The sequence below is a fragment of the Oryctolagus cuniculus genome, chromosome 1, assembly GCF_051225735.1.
Source record: "Oryctolagus cuniculus isolate XC-2025 breed Fujian yellow rabbit chromosome 1, ASM5122573v1, whole genome shotgun sequence".
Classification (NCBI taxonomy): Eukaryota; Metazoa; Chordata; class Mammalia; order Lagomorpha; family Leporidae; genus Oryctolagus; species Oryctolagus cuniculus.
Window position 1 is genome coordinate 198,793,347 of NC_142867.1, and position 21,669 is coordinate 198,815,015.

The window sequence follows — 21,669 nt, forward strand, 5'->3', positions numbered from 1 at the left end:
TGGCAGGCTCCCACTGCGAAGGCCTGATCCAAGGTCAGAGTCCACGTTCTCCGCCCAGACCTGAGAAACAGAGAACTAAAGAGGGAGACAGAGCTGTAGGGAACAGCATTTGGAACAGAGACAGCAAGAGAGCTGCACCTACAGGAAATACTGAGATATTGAGAGAGAGCTCCAGAGACGGTGGAGAGAGATCCACATAGATATGGGAGGACACGGACACCCAGTGCTTCTGCGAGCAGACAAAGATACCCTGAAAGATCTCAAAAACAAAACAAAACAAAAACAAACATAAAACCTGGATTACTCGGAACATTTGGAAAGCAGAAAAGTGAAGAGAAGCAGACGGAGACTGGTGCTGGAGGGTGTCCAGCCCGATAGCCTCCAGACTCCAGACTCCAGTTATCACAGGGCAAGGGGCTCTCTCTGCCCTCCCCACTCCCTGACCTTTTCCACCTCAACCACACTGGTTGGTTCTAGATCCTGTCTGTTCAGGTCCAGCCAGCCAGCTACTGCTGACAACACAGTTGCCGACGAGAGTCAGTGGCCCGTCCAGAGTGCACACCGGGTCAGACCCACGCACGGCTGTGAATTTAGCTCCAGAAATGGCAACCCAGCATCCTGGGCTGTCTGCATCCCAAGGTGACCCCTTAGAGGCCAGCTGCTATTCAGCTACACAAGCTTTGGTCACACGACGACCGCCACTTTGACAAGGCGAGAGTTGGGGGTGCCACAGCATGCGCTGTCAAGCTCCAAGACAGCTGTTGCCTAACACGCGCAGGCCATCAGCGAGGAGCTCTCTGAGGGCGGGGAAGACATCTTAACCAATTTGGGGTTTTTCAAGCACCTGTCAAGGTGAGCTGCTGTGAGAAAGTGCTCCATATTGGCTGTTGAATCAAAGGCTGACTCAGTGAATTACTGGACCCTGCCCTTTGGGACGCAAGGCTATTAAAGAAGATAAAATGCCATAAATCATCTTAACCTGATTTAGATGGTGGGCAAGGTTATGATTGGGGGTGGGCAGAGAACTGCGGTGGCTCACTGACCACCATTGATTTAAGAAAGGCTTCCTGGAGGAGGTGGCCTTTGAACTGAGTTTTGAAGAGTAGAAGGTATTTCCACAGGAGAGACAGTAAAACGAATTAACATGGTAGCAGGTACATAAGCACCGACCTATCAGAGGTGAAGCTGGCAGAGGCACTCCAGTGTAGTCCAGGGACCCCTGACGGGCCAGGCATTACCCTTTCACATGGGCATCCTGAGCTTGGGGGGGGGTCCCCGGGGAGAAGCTGGTGTGGCAGGAGCACCCTAAAGCTAGGGATCATGGCACTATGCCAACAGGCAGAAATATTCCCATGTATTTATCCTACACAGACAGACTGGTGTGTGCCTACTGAATATTAGCCCTACATTATGGACCTGAAGTGGCCCTATTGTCTTCTAGTTTGTTGCAGCCCCAGGAGCCTTACTAGAAAATGAGTAGAGACTGTTCTCTGTCCGGTACTCCGTCACTAGATCCCAGAGCAGTCCCTGGAGCGCGGGAGGAGACTCTGAAGTTGCTTAAACAGGCAGACCGGGAGCCCCTCGCCCATTCGAGAGCTGGAGATCCTCTCTTCTACGCTGTCTCCTTGTGCCCAGCCCTCCCTCCACTGCAAGCTCACTCGCCGCCAACATGCCCTAATATAAGAATTGGATTCCATCATCCTCATGCTCAAAATATTTCATTCCTCCCCTCTGCCCAGAATACCGCTGTCCTATTGTTTTTACAAACCAGCCTGCTACTTCTTCTCCTTCAATGCCCTGATCAAACTTTACCCACTTCTGTACCACCTTCGAAGCAGAATTCCTGCCTTCCCGCTAAATATTACATGATGAAAGTCTCCGTCTCCCCCGCACGAGGCTGTGAGCTCTTGCGGGCAGGCGCTGTGATGTCTGACTCATTTCCATATCCCTAGGATATGGCCCAGGGTCTGACATAAGGTAGGTGCTAAATATTTGTTGAATGCAAGAGTGGCTGGCGTCAATTGTTAAGAATTAGATTAACCAAGGTGGTAAAAGATTTGGAGGAAGAACGAATAGTTTAACTTGGCGGAGGCATGAGGGAGAGTAGCCAGAGATAAGATGGAAAGGTCCCTTGGGTAAGGTTTTAAGGGACTTGGACGTCAGAAGAAGGTGGGCATAACTCTGGTAGCCCGTTGGGGAGCTGACACAGGTTTTCGAGCAGGGGAGTAATAGGATGAAAAGTTTAAAAAATACATCTAGTTTAAACTCATCAGAGTCCCTCTCACCCATACTCGGAGTTTCCCATTCATGCCCAGGTTTGCCTCCCAGCCAGCCCTCCACTGACTCACCTCTAGGCCTACCCAGCAGCCCGCCCTACCCCTTTGCCTGTTCCCTACCTAGGCCAGAGGTGTATACGAGGGCTGCCTGCCTTCTTAGCCAGGGGTCTTAGGGACCCCAGCTCCTCCATCTTTCCCCTTCCTTGCCTGGGGCTGGGAAGCAAGCCAGGGTTAACTGAAGCTGGCTGGCAAGCAGCCGGGTAGTGCCAGGGAGAGCATGGACAGTGCCAGGTGGTGCCTTGGCTTCCAAGCCAAGCCTGTGACTTCGATAACCTTCCCTACGCACACACCTGCCCCTCACTCCACCCCTACCCAGCCTCTGGTATCGGGGAGGGGGGCGCGAGGCCAGATAGACCCGCGGGACTTTGGCTCGCTCTCTACAAAAGGGCATTCTGTGAGTCAGCCTGCTCCCCTCCAAGCTCGCTCCTCCCCCACCGGCTCCTGTTTCCAATGCACGTACAGCCCGTACACACCGTGTCCCGGGACACCCTGCAGTCAGCCGCATGGCTCCCCTGTGCTCGGGCCCCTGGCTCCCTCTGCTGACCCCAGCCCCTGCCCGGGGCCCCACCGCACATCTGCTGCTGCTGCTGCTCCTGGTGCCCGCCCATCCCCAGAGCCTGCCCCAGGTGCAGGGGGAATCGGCTACAGGAGGAGGTTCATCAGGGGAAGGTGATCCAGTAGGCGAGGAAGATCTGCCCAGTGAGGAGGATCCACCTGGGGAGGAGGATTCCCCTGAGGCTGAGACTAAGCCAGGAGAAGAGGACTCCCTGAAGTTAGAGGACCTACTGACCACGGAAGCTCCGGTGCACACTCACGGCCCCCCGAACAACGCCCACAAGGGCAAGAAAGGTAAGCTGTCGTCCACCTCCCGATCTAGGCTCCCCTAGGTTCATGCCTCCCTGCCCAGAGCCTGGTCCAGGCCGTGGTTCTTCAGAGAAGGGGCAGAGCCTGCTCTCTAACAGCCGCCGTTCCAGCCCCCAGAGCTCCTGCCCCACAAGCCCCCTCGCTGCCTGGCTGATGGGGAGAGGGAGGCACGGATGGAGAGAAGTGATGGGAAAGACAGGGGGAGGCTGGGGAGAAAGAACTGAGCATGCAAAGGAAGTATGCATCGGGGGAGGAGGAGGGAAGGAGAGCAGAGTACAGGGGAAGAGAGGGGGAAAGATGGGGCCGGACAGTGGGTATCCGAGGGAGAGGAGGAGAACTGCAGAGGTCATCTGTCTAGCCAGGAAACAGCAGGTAGAGGAATCTGGAATTCTGCTTTCCACACCAGGAACTTTAGGAAAGGAGTGGGAGACCAGAAAGAGCAGAGGGATGAGTGGGGGTGGTGTGGGGGCATGGGTGAGGGAGGGAGAAAGGAAAGTTGGCCCACGGATTCGGGCCCGGGGACCGAGCCGCCGCCCGTCCCTTTGCAGACCCCAAAGCAAGGGCTCCAACCGGCCTCTCTGGGGCCTGCGGGGGTGTTTGGTCGCAGCGCCCTGTGATTGACACCAGGCATTTGTTACCTGCGGTGCCCGCGCGGGGCGTCTGAGGACTGCGACCCACCATGCTCCCGCTGCTGGGCAGCACTGGGCATTCACGTCGGCCTGTTACCCCTTCTCATTTACACAGGGGACGACCACAGCCACTGGCGTTATGGAGGTGAGACGCGCACCCCCGCACGCCGCCCGGGGACCCAGCTCCACTGATGCGCCCCGCCGCCACCCCGGCCTCGCGCGGGTCCTGGGCGGCCACCCTCCGCCCGCCGCCTGTCCCGCCCACGCCGCCGAGTTCTAGCTCCCGATCCCATCCCCTCTCCGTTACACCCGGGCTCCCTCAGAGTCCCCGACCCAATGGCCAGACAGCCTCACCATCCTCTCTCACCCCAGGAGACCCGCCCTGGCCCCAGGTGTCGCCCGCCTGCGCCGGCCGTTTTCAGTCCCCGGTAAATATCCGCCCGGAGCTCACCGCTTTCTGCCCGGCCCTGCGCCCCCTGGAACTCCTGGGCTTCGAGCTCCCGCGGCTCCCAGAGCTGCGCCTGCGCAACAATGGCCACACCGGTGAGGGGGTCTCGCGCGGAACCCCAGCCAAGTCGGAGGGACCATCAGGGGACGGGGCGGAGCCTGGGGGGGCGGTGTTTGGGGGTGGGGCTGGCCCTCGCCGGCGGGTGAGGCAGAGTGGGATCACCCCGCCTCCCCCTTCTCAGTGCAGCTGACTCTGCCCCCCGGGCTGCAGATGGCCCTGGGTCCCGGGCGGGAGTACCGGGCGCTGCAGCTGCACCTGCACTGGGGGTCTGCGGACCGCCCGGGCTCTGAGCACACCGTCAACGGGCACCGTTTCCCTGCCGAGGTGAGCCGGGAGCAGCAGAGGAGGAGCAAAGGGCGGAGCGGAGTTGGAGCTCTGCACTAGTCTGACCCTCGCGTCCTCCCCAGATCCACGTGGTCCATCTCAGCACTGCGTTCGCCGAGATCGGCCAGGCCTTGGGGCGCCCGGGGGGGCTGGCAGTACTGGCTGCCTTTCTGCAGGTACGGCAGCACCTGGTCACCCTCCCACCCGCTGCTTCCGCAGCTCCCGGGCTCCCTAGCCGGTCCAGCGCGCTCAGCCTGGTCCCTGGCTGTCCCTCCTCCCTCGGGAAGCCCACAGCCAGTGCCAGAGGCTGACATTTTAGACATAGAGAGAATACAGGGTAAAAAGGGCGGCCAGAGAGGAGGTGAAACTTGAAAGAAAAGGAAATGCCCAGTACAGGGAGCAGTGCTGCCACGCCCCAGCTGATGGCCCACTTGGGGCATGACAGGAGCACAGGAGCACGAGTCAGGGAGACGGACAGTGCTAACGCTCCAATGGCCTATGGTTGCCCTTGGTGGGATGCAGTACTGTGACCTCTTAAATGATCACACAAGCGGAAAGACTGGAGCAGGCTGAGTAAAGTGAAGAGTGGAGAGACACCTGTGAGGCTCGCGCACGGTCTGCCTGCTCAGGCCGACCTGAGAGACCAAGGTTCAGAGAAGTGCGGCATCGGCATCAGCAGGGCAGGACCCCCCAGTGCAGGCGTCCATGCGAGAATCGTGAGTGTGGCTGCAGAGGTAGCAGGAATGCGAATCTGTACGATGGGTTTCTGTGGGGGACCATGGAGTGTGCGGAGGTGGTGACCAAAGTGAATAGGGCCCAGGTCACCGAGGCCTTGTCTCCAGGACGGGTGGCCCCTCCTTCCCCTTCTCCTCCAGTTTGCCATTGAAAACTGGTCTGCCGAGCTTGCTAGTTTGCAAAGCAAGAGTATTACGACTTTGGGTAATAATGAAGCTGTCTGTTTCCCTACCATTCTCAGTGCTGAGGAAAGGGAGGGAGGCTGTGGGGAGCCCTCCCACGTCCAGGCCTCCAGCCAGGGCCCAGATGCGTGTATCAGTCTGTTTTGCACTGTCTGTCATCCGCAGGAGGGCCCGGAAGAAAACAGCGCCTATGAGCAGCTGCTGTCACATTTGGAAGAAATCCCTGAAGAAGGTGAGCTTGTTGGTCTGGCCACTACCCTCTGCACCCCAGTTCATAGAGACTACACTGGGGGAGGTCTCCGGCTGAGGATGGAGACGGGCGTGCACTGGCAGAGCTGTGAACCATCTCTGTCCTAATGGGGAAGCTGACCAGAGAGCGCCAGGCACGGGCCAACTGCTGGCCACAGGATTTATGGTTCAAAACCAAAAGCCAAGCAAAAAAAGACCCCAAAATGATGTTGCAAATTTGGTGGGTACTTTCTCTAGAAATCTTCCCCCTCTAAGTCACTCCGGGTCATTTTAAACCTCGCTTGCTCTACTGGACCTTTGGGTTTATGCTAAACCAGAGGGCTGTGTGCTTTTGTTTTATGTGTGTGTGTGTGTGTGTGTGTGCAGCTCATTTTCCCTTTTTAATTGACACTGGGCTTAAACCGGTGGTCCAGTTAGTGGTCCACTAAATGCTGCTAGTGTGCAAAGCAAGAGGGAAGACCAGAGAGCCCTCTCGCTCCGAGAAGCCCTTTGCTCTCCTGAGAGGTGTGGCTCGAAGGAACCACTTACTAAAGAAGTGGTCTCGGGGCATTTACTTGACTTCTGGGAGGTGGACTGTATCTTTGGAGCTTCACGGGGCCGTGATCTAGGTGAGACCCCAACACAGGTCCTCTCCTCAGGCTCAGAAACTTGGGTCCCAGGCCTGGATGTGTCTGCACTGCTGCCCTCCGACCTCAGCCGCTACTTCCGCTATGAGGGGTCTCTGACCACACCCCCCTGTTCCCAGGGGGTCATCTGGACTGTGTTTAACCAGACAGTGAGGCTGAGTGCGAAGCAGGTGGGACTGGACGTGGTGCTGACAGAGGGGGTGGGCCGCAGGGGGAAGGGGACAGGATGAGATGAGCAAGAGGAGGATGGGGAGAGCGAGCGGCCAGGGGAGGGCAGGTGGAGGCCTGAGGTGATAGCCATGGGTAGGCCCGGGACCCTTTTGCTTCATTACACTGTGAGCCCACCTGCGCTGTCTACCGACTGCCCCAGCTCCACACCCTCTCAGACTCCCTGTGGGGACCCGGTGACTCCCGGCTGCAGCTGAACTTCCGGGCGGCGCAGCCTTTGAATGGGCGAATCATCGAGGCCTCCTTTCCTGTTGGAGGAGACAGCAGCCCCGAGCCAGGTGCAGCTCTGTGTGGCGTCCCCAGCCTCAGGGCCCTCGTCCTCCCATGCGTCTTCACTGTGCCAGTGTCTGTCACTGGAGGTCCCAAGTCCCCGGCTCTAACAGCTTCTCTTTCCCTTCAGTACATCTGAATTCCTGCCTTGCAGCTGGTGAGTCTGTGTCCCTGGCCCCTGACGCTGGGGGGCACCTGTGGGCCCCATGTAGCCCCGGAGGCTCATTAGAACCACCTCCGTCTGCACAAGATTCCCCCAACTCCAATAGGACACACAGTCAGACTCCCGAATGAGGCTCCAGAAATCCAGCATCCTCCCCCTGTGGTCTTCAGGAAGGAGGAATGGTGTTGTCTACCCCTGACCCTTGACCGGCCTCTCCTGGAGACTGAGACCTCAGGGCGGGGGTGGTGGACGATGCACTGAGCAGGCTTTGAGGGGACCTGTGGACCCCCCATTCGTTCCCTGAGGCAGCCTTTTCCTCTCCCCCACCAGGGGACATCCTGGCCTTGGTTTTTGGCTTCCTCTTCGCTGCCACCGGCATTGCCTTCCTGGTGCAGATGAAGAGGCAGCACAGGTACCGCCCTGACCCTTCCCTCAGGCACAAGCCATCCCTACTGGGGTCCCAGTTTCACCCAGGTTGCATGCAAGTGAGCTTATCATGGGCCAGTCTGCTGACGAGGCGTCCCTGTTGTGCAGTGACAGGTTTGAGACCAAAGCGGGGGTTAGCTACCACCCAGCAGAGATGGCAGAGACTGGCGCCTAGAGGCCCGGATCTGGACAATGCAGAGCAGACGGCTACAGGAAACTGGGTCCTGCCGTGCCCGTTAACCACTTCCTTCTTAACCCGCAAAGAATTTTTTTAAATAAACATTTCTAATAAATATGTGGGAGTCACCTTTGTTCCTAGCTTGGAAGGATGGGGCATTGGTTTCCTGCTGCTGCTGTCACAATGGGAATGCATATTTCTGAGTTCTGGAGCCAGGGGTCCAAAATGGCCTTAGTGGACACTCGGAGTGGATGGTTGCCTCGCCTCCTTCCATTCTAGAAGCCACCTGCATCCCTGGGCTCGTGGCCTCTCCTCACGTCATCACTCCAACCTCTTGCTCCCCCCACTGCCACATCCCCTACTTCCTGCCTACCTCCTGGAAGGCCCCTGCTGACTACACGGGGACTAACTACCCTGACGATCTCCCCATCTCGGGGTCCTCTGCTTACTCACACAGTCCCCTCTCCTTTGTAAGGTGACACTTCACAGGATCAGGGCTGGACGCACAGCTGTTGTCAGGCAGAGGGGCAGACTGACCGATCCTGTGGCAAGTGCCCTGTGCGTGTGTGCACGTGTCGCTGTGTACGTGTTCGGGTAAGGCAGGCCGCAGTCTTCAGGCTTAGAAGCCACATAAGAGCTTTTGGGTTTTTCCACTGCCCCACCGTGTGCCACCTCTTGCAGCTTTGCAGGCAGAAGGTGTGGTCTGGCCCGGCTGCCCAGTGGGCCAAGACACTCCCCCTGAGCTGTGAGCTCCTCGGCTTCACATGGCCTGTTCACGACCCCTCCTCAGGGAGACCAGTGCCCCCACCCCACGGCTCCCACTTAAAGGTGCAGGCCCTGCACACTCCAGGGTCCTCCCCTGCCCGTGGCCAGCACCAGAGAGGCTGCGAGGGCACTGAGAGGTTGTCTGTAACACGGGTTTTATTGCGTTGAGGTGGCGACCAGAGCCTGGCCGGGGCCGGCCCTCACAGGTTGTTGAGTTCCAGCAGGGTCTGGTCCAGGGTCTGGTGAATCTCCACGTTCTCCTCCTTGGCGCTGGCCAAGGTCTCTGTGAGGGGAAGCAGCAGGTGAGGAGGGGGAGGGGACACGGAGGGGAGGGACATGGGGGAGGCATGGGAGTCACAGACAGGGGGAGGTGACGCTCAGACACGGAGGGCGTTAGGAGACCCAGGGAGACACAAACACTCAGGGACCTGAGGGCGCCACGGCAGGGGCGGATGGACGGTGTGACCAGGACAGACGCGCTGCCTCACCAAGGACTCAGGGGCACAGAGGTGGGATGGGAGGCCTCAGTCACAAAGTACTCTACCCTCCTGCTTGAGCAGGCTTAAGAGAGTTGGAAACAGGAAAGACAAAGACTGAGCCCAGAAAGGGATGGTCGGACAGACAGACAGACGTAAGGCAGGAAACAGACCTGCAGCTGCAGCGAAAGCCCCGTGGTGCTCCTGAACTTCATTCCAGACCCTTCACCACCACCTTGCCCCTCTCCCGCCTCCCACCACCAGTTCTTCCACTATATCCTGGCGCCGCAGCGGAGTGCTCCAAGGCCAGTGCCGGGTGCCAGGGTACGGTGCTCGGCAGGCTCACGGTGCCCACATGCAGCAGGGAGGGTCAGCGTGGGCCCAGGGGAGGGGTGTGGGACGCAGGGGTGTCAGTGTGAGCCCGGAGGAGGGGTGTGGGACGCAGGAGTGTCAGTGTGAGCCCGGGGTGTGTGTGGGGGGATGTGAGGGTGTCCGTGTGAGCCGCGGGGCTCTGTGGGAGGGCCCAGTGCAGTGGGGGGGCTGTCACAGGCGTGTGGGGTGGTGAGGGCCAGGGTTTCGGGAGTGAACCAGTGCTCTGAGGACAGGAAAAGAGCATGGAGACCAAGTTCAGAGTTTATTAAGCAGCAGAAGAGGTGGAAGCCAGTGGGCAGAGGAGGCGGTGGAGAGACAGAAGTGTGAAGCCAGTGCCAGGGTGGGCTGCGGGTGTGAAGGGGGCTCTCCCTAGGCTGCTCCCGGTCTGCTTGGGCAACACTGGCAACTTGCGCTTCTCCTGCCTGCCCCCTCCCCAGAGAGAGGCTGGACAGAGAGCAGAAAGGGGGCTGAGGCAGCCACACAGGAGTGGGCTCAGAGGGAGGTGATGTCGTTGAGTGCGTTGTCCAGCTCCTCGCTGATGGCCTTGTACTTCATCTTCTGTGCATAGACTTCATCTGGGGGGGGGGGGCGGGGGAAGTGTGGGGAGAGGGAATGGAGGGAGGGAAAGAGGCAAGGAAGGAGAGAGGGTAATGGAAAGAGAGAGAAAGAATCAGAGAAGTGGACAGAGAAACAGGCCAGAGGACAGGCTGGACAGCTGTCAGGCTCCTTCCTTCCCGCTCTGTCCTCTCTTCACTGTACCCCACGTTGAGTCTCCCCCAGAAGCTCCTGCCGCCGGACTGGGAGCTGCCTCTGGACAAGCAGGTGTGCTTGCAGGAGGAGAGGGTGCCTGAGCAGGAAAGTCTAAAGTCCTAAAGCTGGAGATAAAATTGGTGCTTGCCTGGGAAGGCAGGAAGCAAGAGACGTGGGAATTAGGAAAGCTGAGGGGTGACCGTGGAATAAAGGAGAGGCAATGATAGGTTCAACGGCAGTGTTGATAATAGGAAGAGTCACAGACTAGCAAATATTTGGACATTTGCTTTTGCCAAATCTAGCTTAAAAATAGTTATCTCTCATTCATGCCATCATGAAAACCTGGATGTTCAATGAACTACCTCTCTATTTAGAGGTGGGTGTTTGGTGTAGCAGTTGACACTGCTTGGGATGCCCGCATCCCATATTGAAGTGTCTGGGTTTGAGTCCCAGCTCCAATTCCAATTCCAGCTTCCTTTTTTTTTATTTTTTTTTATTTTTATTTTATTTATTTATTTTTTTTTGAAAAGCAGAGTAAGAGAGAGAGAGAGATGTCTTCCATCTGCTGTTTTACTACCCAAATGGCTGCAATGGCCAGGGCTGGGCTGGGCTGAAGCCAGGAGCTTTATCTGGATCTCCCACGTGGATGCAGGGGCCAAGGACTTGGGCCCTTTTCTGCTGTTTTCCAGGCACATTATCAAGGAGCTGGATCGGAAGTGGAGCAGCCAGGACATGAACTGGTGCCCGTAAGGGATGCCTGCATCACAGGCAGTAGCTTTACCAGCTACGCCACAGTGCCGGCCCCTCCAGCATGGGATGCCTGCATCACAGGCAGTGGCTTTACCAGCTACGCCACAGTGCCGGCCCCTCCAGCCTGCTTCTAATGTGCATCCTGGGAGGCAGCAGACGGCGGCCCAAGTAGTTGAGCCACTGCCACCCACAGGGGAGACAAAGAATGAGTTCCAGGCTCCTGGCTTTGGACTGACAAACCCTATCTGTTGTGGGCATCTGAGAAGTGAGCAGGTGGACAGAAGGTCTCTGTCTCTGTCTTTCAAATAAAATGAAAAAAAATTTTTTTGGAAAAAACCTTCCTGTTTAGTAAAGAAGACTCTGTAGTGTAACTCTGTTCAACTCTTGTGTTGCACTTGGAAATGGAACTGGTGAGACCAAGTGTATGTGTGGTCCGAGCACCAGGGGCAGCCGCATCACCAGGGAACCAAGCCAAGATCAGGCCACACTTCGGAGGGTCCAGGACTCCATGTCCTCAAGACTCCCTGGGTGACACTCACACATGCTCAACACTCTGAGAGGCACTGGACGACCACCTGAATGGCAGCACAGCCCACCAAAGTGAGTGGAGTCCTGGGCGGTCCAACCCTCGTTCGGCACACATTCAGTGGGATGAGAAGATACGGGACAGACCGCGTGGGGACCGACGCAGAGAGGTTCAGGGGATGGGGGAGCATCCCTTTTACCTTCCAGGTCGTCGATGGTCTTCTCCAACTTGGCCACAGACCTTTCGGCAAACTCGGCTCGGGTCTCAGCCTGGGAGATAAGACAGGATGGGGACAGGGTCACGTCCTGCTCTGTCCCACCCCTGCCCCAGGCAGTCCGCGGTGGGATGGGAGGGCGCTCACCTCCTTCAGCTTCTCCTCCAGCAGCTTGATCTCCTCTTCGTATTTGTCCTCCTTGGTGGAATACTTGTGGGGACAGATATCTGTCATTAGCATCTTGCCGCCCCCAAGCCTGCATCCTCCATGGGCCTTGCCCCTCCCCTGCGGGACCCCGTCCTCACTGCCCCTCTGCCCCCCTCTACCTTGTCCGCTTGGGCCTCCAGGGATTTCAGGTTGTTGGTAACAATTTTCAGCTCCTCCTCTAGGTCCCCACATTTACTGCAGGGGTGGGGTGTGGTGGGGCAGGGTGGGGTGTGGGGGCACAGTGAGGCGAGACAGTGGAGACGGCACAGTGGGAGGGTGGAGGAGAGAAGAGCAGAGCAGAATTGTGAGAGTGACAGCCGGCAGAGTTTGGAAGCCCCAGGCCCTCCCGACCCCTGCAGGTGACAGCGAGGCCTGAGATGCTGAGGTGGAGGAAGGTGAGCTGAGAGAAGGCACCCTTGGCCAGAAAGGGCCAGAGAGGTCGCTACCTCCTCCTCTGAGGCCATCAGGGACTTGAGGGCCTGGTCCATGGTTCGGAGTTCCTCCTCCAGCTGCCTGGCTCGACTGGGGGCAGCAGGCAAGGGTCAGAGGACAGGCCCTGGGACACTGCCCCCCTCCCTGCCCCGCGCAGAGTGTCTGCAGCCTCCGACTCAGGTGCAGGCCTGCTGGCCACGCTGGTCACTCAGGGGATCGTTACCTCTCGGCCACCTCAGCTCTCTCTTCTGAGCGCTCCAGCTCTCCCTCGAGGATCACCAGCTTCCTGGCCACCTGGTGGGGGGTGGGGGCGAGAAGGAGTGGCTCCACGGGGGTCCGACAGGGCCTGGGGGCTGGGCAGTGAGCCGGGGGCAGGGCGGGGTGGTCACCTCCTCGTATTTGCGGTCTGAGTCCTCAGCAATGTGCTTGGCCTCCTTCAGCTGCATCTCCTGCAGCTCCATCTTCTCCTCATCCTTCATGGCCCGGTTTTCGATGACCTTCATGCCTCTGAGACACGGGGAGAGGGGTCAGGACGCCTCCCCCAGCCCCCGCCCTCCTTCCCAGGGCCCCCACCCACCTCTCGCTCTCATCAGCAGCCTTCTCGGCCTCCTCCAGCTTCTGCAGGGCAGTGGCCAGACGCTCCTGCGCCCGGTCCAGCTCCTCCTCTACCAGCTGAATGCGGCGGTTCAGGGAGGCCACATCTGCTTCAGCCTGTGGGTCGGGGGGAGGTCAGAGAGGCTCCAGGGGACAGCAGGCTCCTTCTCAGAAAGGACCTAGGCTTCCTGGCTTCCAGATTTTCTACCTATTTTGCTCAGGCTCTGTGCTGCAGACCCGAACCTGCCTTCCTTGACCAGCTCCACTCCCGTGCTGCAGAGCCTCATCTGCCAGTGTGCATGGTTCGTCTCGCAATGGTTATCACTGCCACAGCTCCCTTTGTCCCCTGTGAGGGCCCTCCAAGGGCTGGGACCAGAGCCGAGGCAGCCCCGAGTCCTCCACTGCAGTGCCTGGCCCAGGTAAGACTCAGGCCAATCAGATAGCACCACTGCTAAGAACAGCCAATCACAGAATCACGCTCAGGGATGTCACTAGCTACTAGGCAGACTATGAACAATGAGCCCAAGAGGCAAGCTGGGCCTATAAAGAGCCCTCAGGGCTGTAGCAGAGGGACACCCCACCCAGGCCAGGAGCCGGCTGGGGGCAGTGCAGGGTCAGTGGGAGTGAGGGACCCTCAGCCTCAGGTCTTACAATAGGAAGGTAAAACCATGCAGGTTTTGGAAAAAAGTCCAAGAAAACTGATGACACCCTGAGGAAAAAAGACAGGGCAGAGCCAGGCCCCAGGGAAGGCGAGTGAGAGCCGCAGAGCGGCCTGGCGCTAAGCGCACCGGCTCTGAGTCAGCCCGCCGTCTTTGAGCCATGGCTCAGCCACTCAGCACTTGTGTGACCTTTGGTGGCCTCTTTAGCCTCTCTAAGCCTCAGTTTCCTCCTTCATAAATTGGAATTAACAATAGCAGAGCCTCCTGGGCAGGGCCCTTCTGCAGGGCTTCTCAGAATCAAGCAACACGACCATCGGGAGGCGTAGGGAACCAAGCAGCTTCTCCAGTGCCACACTAGACCCAGAGTCGGGGTCTCCAGGGTCGGGGCTTGGGCATCGTTGTGTGCTTGTTTGCTATTTCAGACAAACTCCCCAGTGATTCCAATGCTAAGCCAAGTGTGGGACATCGGGATGCAAGATGCAGCAAGCATCACCTACAGAGCCCACACACCACAGATGCTAGACTATCCCTGTCTCTCCCTCAGTGACAAAGACATGGTGGCTAAAGGAGAAAGGCCCGGGGGAGGGGAGGAGCTGGTGGGGTAGGGGCAGGGGCAGAGGCAGAGGGCAGGGACACACAGGGCCATATATAGAAAGTGTTTTGTAACTTGTCCTCCAGGTGCTGAAGGCACCTGGAGCTTGGCCACCCTGAGTGACAGGAGCCCATCATGGCACAAGGCCGGATGAGTCAGTGTGGAAGGATTCTGGGACAGCACTGGGGGCTGGGGAGCTCAGCTCTGGGGGCCACTCTGCAGAGACTTGAGACTCCGTAAAAGGAAAACGTTCTCGATGGTGGTCGGGCGACAAATGGCTGCAGAAAGTTTGGGGGGCACTGGGATCCCCATCTCAGGACTAATGTTTGCCACTTCCTGCACCTCGAGCACTTCCCAGTCGCGGGACGCTGCTCCCTAACCCCAGGCTCTCCTGTTCCACTGGAGAGCACAGAGAAACTGAGGCATCATGTCAATTAAGTGCTGTGTTCAAGGTCACACGATAAATGTGGACGGTGCTTCCGACCTACTCCTGGCACTTCGCCTGGGGAACCAGCTCTGTCACAGTCCCCTCCTCCTCCCCTCCAGCCCCCACCCAGCTCCTTGGGTTTCCAGCCCTGCCTCCAGCTGCACTGGGCCCTGGTTATTTATAGAGTGTCAGATGCCCAGGGCTGTCTTTGGGAGCAGCTGCAGGTCAGTTCCCTCCCAAGTGCCAGGGCTGGGGGAGAACCCAAACTGGAGGCTGGAGGTCAGAGAAGCCCAACCCTGGGGGGTTGGAGACCATGAAAGACAGCCATACACACAGTGACGTCATCTCTGATGCTCCATCTCCCCCACAGCACCCCAACCCAGGCTTATCTTATAACACTCCTGGGTGGAAGGCAGCTGGGGAAACCGAGGCAGAGAACAGTGGGAATACCTGACGTGTCCAAAGCCATTTGGCCATTCTCCTACCTGAAGGTGGGGGTTGGGGATGGCAGGGATTGCAGAGGTCTGGTTGGGACTGCTTGGGGGGGAGGCAGAGACATTTCAGGGTGAGCAGGCCCTGCCAAGGTGGCTGCCTTGGCATCTGTGGCCCTGTCCCTCTGCCCTGTGGCCTGGCGTGGTCCTTGGGCTGACAGCTTAATGAGGGTAAATAAGGAGCCTCAGAACCTGAGCTGGGGCCCCAGGGCACAGCAGGGCTGCTGCAGCCAGAGGTCAAGGCCAGGGAATTTCTTACGGCCCCCTCGGGTACAACCAGAGGGAGGGCCCCATCTTTAGATCCCTTTCCCTCCTCCTGTGCGCCGGCCCCCACACACCCCCAGATGTAGCTGCAGCCCCTCTCCCTCTTTCAGCTGAGGATTAATGGAGGTAGGTGGCAGATTCTCACACCCCCACCCCCACCCCCACGATGACTCACTGTTGATCACTGGAAGGGCTGGAGCGGAATGGCCAGGCTAAGCCCTGCGGGAAGTGGTAGGTGGTTCTGATTTCCCCAGCGGCTTGGATTACTTGTGTAACATTTGTCTTAGGAGTTACTGCGAGGAACCCGTCTGTGCTGGTGCTGGGGAGCCACCTGGGATCCCTTCTGCCCCCGCCCCACGCCCCGAGGCCACACTCACGTCGGTGGCCTTCTTCTCGGCCTGCTCCAGTTTCTCCTGGGCGTCTTTCACCGACTCCGAGTACTTCTCCACCTCATCTTCAGTCCCCTTCAGCTTCTTCTGGAGCGCCTGCTGTTCCTCCTCCAGCTGCGAGAAAGCCCGCTTTGGTCAGCCAGGCCTGGGTGTGGGTGGGTGCGGGAGGGAGGGGGGAACAGGGGAGGGGGAGCCCAGTCAAGGGTGTTGCGGGAGACAGAAGCTTCACACCCAAGGAGCAGGGCTGTATCATCACTATGTAAGGGTAGGGAGTGGAACTGGGGGCCTGGGGCTCCCACACCTGGCTGGGGAGTGGGACCAGGGGGCCTGGGGCTCCCACACCTGGCTAGGGCCCTGAGGGTAACCGGGAAGGCCCAGCCTCCTCACTAGGTGGGAGCCTGCCTGGGGAGCAGGCCCAGGGCTGAAGGGGCCTCGGTGGGAGGAGGGGTGGCTGGCTGCACTGGGCGGGCCCCCACCTGCTTGCAGCGGTCCTCAGCTTGCTTCTTGTCGGCTTCGGCCTGCTCGGCGCGGTCGATGGCGTTCTCCTTGTCCAGCTTCAGCATCTGCATCTTCTTCTTGATGGCGTCCATGGCTGCGGTGGGGGGCGGGCCGGCCGGCTGGCGGTGAGGACTGGGTGGACGGGGCTGACTGCGCGGAGTGGGCGCACGGGTACCGGGCGAGGAGGACCGAGCGGGACTGGGATGTCCCAGCCGCGCGGGCGCCTAAAAGGCCGGGAGGGGACCGGGCGGAGCCGGGGCCCAGGACCCTCCCCCGCCGCGGCCCAAACCTTGTAGGGGCAGAAGCACTGCCCGGCCGGGGGGCGCGGCCGCCCCCTGCGCCCAGCCCCTCGGGACCGCCCCCTTGGGGTCCCGCCTCCATCTCCTGCCCCTCCCCCAGCCAGCCGTCGGAAGGGAAAGCAGCCCTCCGTGGGCTGCGCCCGCGCTGGCGCAGCGGAGGGGAGGGGAGGGGACCCCGGGGCTTGGGGGCCCCTAGCGTGCTGAGTGACAGCCGGGCCCGGTGGCAGCTGCGGCTGGGGCCCCTGGGGCTATTTCGGGGCGTGAGCTCAGGGCAGCTGCCCGAGCGCAGGGACCCGCGTGCCCCCCCTCAGCTGCAGCAGCCGCTGCCCTTAATTTAGAAGTTTCCTGTAAATCCCCCCGGATTAAATGTCTCTAGGGAGGCCGAGCTCCTCCGCGCTTCGATTGCCTCAGTTTACCCCGACGCCCAGACTTTATGTCTGCGATGCAGACGTGGTCATGGTGGTGGTCGTGGCGGAGGCTCCCCGAGAGCTTGGAGAAACGGAGGCAGGGGCCACCAGGAGTCTAGGTCGCAGTGCAAGGCGCGGCCTGACGCCCTACTCCCCCGGCTTCCCCTCCCAGCCCCAGCCCAGCCCCCGCGGCCCGGGACCGGCTCCGCGCCCCGCCCGCCCCGCCCCCCACGTGCCCCGCATATTTTCCACGCAGCCCGGGGGGGGGTGGGCGCTGGCTAGGGCGCGCTCCCCGCCCCCACTCCCACCCGGGACGGGGCTCCGGCACCCGCCCCCCCGCCCCGCGCCTTCCCTGCACCGCCGCTCCCGCCGGACTCTCCACTCCTCCCCAGGGCGCCAACTTTACGCCGAATTTTCTTTTCTGCCCTTTTTTGGGATCTTTCCCCGTGGGGAGGCGGGGCCGGGCTGGGGCGGGGAAGACAGGGGCGAGGAGGAAGAGCCAGGGAGCCGCAGGGCCTTGGGAGCCGCGGCTGGGGGGAGGTCCCCCCCGCCACCGAGGTCTCGGGATTCGCTCCCGCAGCGCGCCCTCGGGTCGGGGACTCGGAGACGCGGGGCGCCAGGTCTTTTCGCCGCTCTCCTGGTGGGGTGGGGGAGGGGCTGCGGAAAGCTGCCCGGGGGAGTGGGGGTGGGGAGAGGCGAGGCGGAGGGCGCCAGGAGCCAGGGGCGCGAGGCCTGGGTTTTTGCGGGCGGGCTGGGCACAGTGGGGAGGGGCACGGGAATGCATTCCGAGCGCTTGGCTGCCGGCTTACGAGCCACGGACCAGACCCCGCCTGCAGTCCCAGTGTTCCCCAGACTCCCGGAAGGACGCCTCATCATCCAGGAGTCCGAGCGAGACCCCTGGGGCTATCACTGAATCCTGGAGATTCTCTGAAAAGTGGGTTCCTCCTAACTACCCCCTGCCTAGGCGGCGACCTTGGCCCTGCCTCCCAGTTCGTTTATTCATTCAACTCTTCCGCCACACTTCTGCCAAAGATCTTTTATTAAAGTGGATGCGAACAAGATCTAAAATCCTCCAAAACTCCTCCCTCCGCACCCCCAACCCCACTTCTTAATATGGTATAGAAGGCCCTTTGTTCTGGCCCCTGCCTACCTCTCTGGCTCCGTCCCCAGTCTTGCCTAACCTCACCCCCAGTACTCAGCTGCATTCCTGCGGCACCGCGTCCCGGAGCAGGACAGCAGGACGTAGCCATATTCCTCTTGAAGCTTCCACAGTTTCTGCATTCTGTTCCCTCTCCTAAAATGCCCTTCTTGGGGGGTGATTCCTGGTGGCCTTTAAGAGTCAAATCGAGTGTCGGCTTTCCCTGGCCACTTCCCCTTCCACCCCTGCGCCAGGTGGCAGGTTCTTATCTTTCTCTTCCTGGTCCCACCTCAGTGTTTGTACCTGCTTGTCCACCCCCCTGGCTTCTGAGTCCTGTCATTTTCAATTCTGAATCCCCAAAGCCTAGCACAGCACCAGGCACAGAGTTGGCACTTGAAGCGCACTGGCCAGAGTTGTTTAATGTCTCAGCTTCCACCACACAAATGTGACTGATGAGAGTCCCGAGGAACTCCTGGTCTAGTGCAGCAGCTCTTACTCTGAGAACCCCTTACAGGCAGAGCAGCTGTTAGAGAGCTGGAGAGGGGGCCGGTGCTGTGGCATAGTGGGTTAAGCCTCTGCCTGCAGTGCCCGCAACCCATGTGGACGTCAGTTCGAGTCCCTGCTGCTCTACTTCCGACCCAGCATCTCTCATGATGGCCTGGGAAAACAGTGGAAGGAAGATGGCCCAAGTGCTTGGGCCTCTGCATCCACGTGGGGGAACCTGGCTTTGGATCTGCCCTGCTCCAACCTTTGTGGCCATTTGGGGAGTGAACCAGCAGAGGGAAGACCTTTCTCTCTGACTTTCCCTCTCTCTGTAACTCTGCCTTTCAAATAAATAGATAAAAATAAGCAAATGAAGAGCCCATACAGTTTTGTTAAAGCATCTTGTGTCCATCACTGCTTGCTAGATTACGATGAAAACTGAGAAAGTTTAAAAATATGTATTAGTTCACAGTAGCATCCTGGCTGCTCTGCTTCCAATCCCACTTCCTGCTGATGTGCCTAGGGAGGTCGCGGATGATGGCCCAAGTGCTCCTGCAGCCGCCACCCATGTGGGAGACCCACATGGAGATCCTAGCTCCTGGGTCTGGCAGGCCCAGCCTTGGCTCTTGCTGGCATCTGGAGAGTAAAGCAGCCAATAGAAGTTCTTTTGCCCTTTCTCTCTCTTTTTCTGGTGCTCTTTTAAATAAATAAGTAAAGAAATAAATCTTTAAAAATATTTATTCATTAAAAATAGTAAAAACAAATCCATTACACATAAGCCATGTTAACGTAATGTTTTAGATGAAAAGTAACTATATTCCCCCTCCCCAAATTAGTAGGAATATGACACTAAGTTTACGGTTTTGTCCATCTCTTGAATAGCCTGCTTGATAGAAGGTGGTCGGAGTCTCAGAATCTGCTTCTGCACTCAGTCTGTTGCTGCATGTTTGTTCAAAGTACTGCACATGAGGAAGACTCTGTCTCACAGATATGTAGTCAGTACATATATTTATATAGCGATATCTAGCATTTTCAAATAATTGTGCATATTCCTCTTTGACACACCAAAACTTGACAGATAATAGTTTCTTAAGGCTTAGTTGCCATATGGAACCTGAAATAGCAGTGGTCATTTTGTATTATCTCACATTAAAATCCACTGGTCTATAATGCAATTTGGATGGATGTTTTACCTTGTAACATCATGTATCCTCATTTGAAAAATATTCACTGAGCTATGCAGATCTTCCAAAGATTGACCCATTTCGTTACAGTGTACAGTATAAAGTAATCACATATCTTAATCATCAGGATTGGTTTCAACACACAAGCTTTTAACTTTAAAATTCTAGGAAACCATGAAACTCATGAGGGCAGATACACGTTGTCCAAAATTTGAATTTTCATTTGAAACCTTGATTTGTATCACTCGCAACAAATACAGTCAGTTTTCCCTGAAATGACAGACTCACTGTGGTGTTTTTTTGTTTGTTTGTTTTTTGACAGAGTTACAGAGAGAGGATGAGACACAGAGAGAGATCTTCTATCCACTGGTTCACTCCCCAGATGGCCACAGGGCCAGGGTTGTTCCAGAACAAAGCTAGGAGCCAGGAGATTCATCCAGATCTCCCATGTGGATTCAGGGGCCCAAAGACTTGGGCCATCCTCTGCTGTTTTCCCAGACGCATTAGTAGGGAGCTGGATCAGAAGTGGAGCAGCAGGATTCAGCCAGTGCCCATATGGGTTGGTGGTGCTGCAGGTGGCGGTGTTACCCGCTACACTACAATGCTGGCCCCAGTGTTTTCCTTTCTGCAAAAAGATTTTTCCTGCAAGTTGAGATGGTTTGTCTGTTGGTCATTCTTTTGAATGAATGTAGTTTTCCCAAGAATAAAGCAGCTAGTTCAGGTAACAACTCAAAGAATGGCCTTAAGAAAATCATCAGGTCCGGGACTGTGGCATACAAAGTTAAGCCTCGACCTGCAGTGCTGGCATCCCATATGGGCACCAGTTTGAATCCCAGCTGCTCCTCTTCTGATCCTGCTCTCTGCTAATGGCCTGGGAAAACAGTGCAAGGTGGTCCAAGTGCTTGGGCCCCTGCACCTATGTGAGAGACCCGGAAGAAGTTCCTGGCTCCTGGATTAAGATTGGCCCAGCTCTGGCCATTGTGGCCATTTGGGGAGTGAACCCGGTACTCTACTAAGACAATTTTACCCACAAATACTTTTACACTGTCAGTGCAAATGGTGTTATGTGAGAAGGAAAATAACGTCTTGGTATAGTTGTCATCTATGGACCCAAGAGGGTCTTAGGAACCCCAAGGGGGTCTGAGAACCACATTTGAAGAACTGCTGATCTAGTGGGTATTACTGCCTTTGGCAAGAGGCTCCCAAGGCATCACGGGTGGGAAACGCGTGATTGGCCACAGTTCCTGAGGACGTGACAGGGGAAGCGGTGGCAGGCTTAGGCTGCTGTGCTGGACCCCCAGTCGGCGGAAGCTAGAGTCCGGACTACAACTCATCACGGAGGTTGGACAAGGGATTTGACCCACAGTCCTCAGCTCCCAGTGCTGACAGGCACGCCACACTGGGGTTGCCAGTCCCTTGCGTCAGAGAAGTGATAAAACATCTCCATTTTCCAGTACTTAGCATGGGTACGGCTTGGTAAATATTGGCTGAATGAATCACAGGTGACAGGTGTGATGGTGGGAAGTCGGCAATATCCTTACTGGCTGCCCTGGGAAGTCGCCTGCTATACACTTCCACCGGGCAGGGGAAGGAGGGGTCGAGTAGTAGAGACGGGTGGTGTTTGTGTTCCACTTGGAGGAAGTAGAGAGGAAACAATACACCGAGCGACAGGCCTGACCAAAAAAAAAAAGTCACTCATGAAACAGTGGCTGGCCGGAGTACTACCCCCCGGCCTCCTTCCGCCGAGCAGGCAGCGCCCACCTGCCTGACCACTAGGGGCGCTCTGGCGCAGTCACTGTAAAGTCTCCCGCCCAGGGCCAGCTTTTTCAGGTGTTTTTCTTCTAGCACTACTCTAAGTGAGAGTGGCCCGGCCCAGACAACTAGTAGAGGGGCAGGACCAGGGTGGACTCTTTGCCTGCCAGGGCTTCACCAACCAACTCTACAACCGCAGTTCTTGCGCAGAGAGGCTTCTACTTCATAGGTTTGTTATTTTTAGCGAAGCTGCTTTTGAGATTCGAATCCATCCAGGGACTG

General features: G+C 57.9%; 2 protein-coding genes across 12 annotated transcripts; one reads left to right on the forward strand and one right to left on the reverse strand.

The window, feature by feature from the left end:
- Positions 1-2,634: 2,634 nt before the first annotated feature.
- On the forward strand, positions 2,635-7,833 carry CA9 (carbonic anhydrase 9). 6 transcript variants are annotated; one of them, XM_008269532.4, is made up of 11 exons: positions 2,635-3,185; positions 3,945-3,974; positions 4,202-4,372; positions 4,519-4,661; positions 4,745-4,837; positions 5,744-5,810; positions 6,466-6,623; positions 6,824-6,959; positions 7,082-7,108; positions 7,445-7,526; positions 7,649-7,833. In XM_008269532.4, the coding sequence occupies exons 1-11, from the start codon at positions 2,840-2,842 to the stop codon at positions 7,713-7,715; spliced, it is 1,320 nt and encodes a 439-aa protein (XP_008267754.2). In that variant the 5' UTR covers positions 2,635-2,839; the 3' UTR covers positions 7,716-7,833. The 6 variants fall into 6 exon arrangements, 4 of the variants coding, with proteins under 4 accessions (XP_008267754.2, XP_069910187.1, XP_089156606.1 ...); XM_070054086.2 differs by lacking the exon at positions 4,202-4,372 and having other exon boundaries at positions 2,639-3,185; XR_016210962.1 differs by lacking the exon at positions 6,824-6,959 and having other exon boundaries at positions 2,721-3,185.
- Positions 7,834-8,621: 788 nt separating this feature from the next.
- TPM2 (tropomyosin 2) lies at positions 8,622-16,621 on the reverse strand. Of its 6 annotated transcripts, none has more exon segments than NM_001361479.1 (9): positions 8,622-8,766; positions 11,557-11,626; positions 11,719-11,781; positions 11,898-11,973; positions 12,434-12,504; positions 12,600-12,717; positions 12,788-12,921; positions 15,615-15,740; positions 16,103-16,621. In NM_001361479.1, coding segments are annotated over 9 exon segments (855 nt in total). In that variant the 5' UTR covers positions 16,217-16,621; the 3' UTR covers positions 8,622-8,683.
- Positions 16,622-21,669: the final 5,048 nt, after the last annotated feature.

Bases quoted from the DNA above. Each gene is read 5' to 3' on its own strand.
- CA9 (XM_008269532.4), top strand. From the start codon at position 2,840: ATGGCTCCCCTGTGCTCGGGCCCCTGGCTCCCTCTGCTGACCCCAGCC. The intron at 4,662-4,744 runs GTGAGCCGGGAG...CGTCCTCCCCAG, and splicing joins GGCACCGTTTCCCTGCCGAG to ATCCACGTGGTCCATCTCAG. The intron at 5,811-6,465 runs GTGAGCTTGTTG...TCCTCTCCTCAG, and splicing joins GGAAGAAATCCCTGAAGAAG to GCTCAGAAACTTGGGTCCCA.
- TPM2 (XM_070072677.2), bottom strand. From the start codon at position 16,216: ATGGACGCCATCAAGAAGAAGATGCAGATGCTGAAGCTGGACAAGGAG. The intron at 12,505-12,599 runs GTGACCACCCCG...ACCCCCCACCAG, and splicing joins CAGACCGCAAATACGAGGAG to GTGGCCAGGAAGCTGGTGAT. The intron at 8,767-11,556 runs GTAAAAGGGATG...TTCCCCTCACAG, and splicing joins GACCATCGACGACCTGGAAG to AGACCTTGGCCAGCGCCAAG.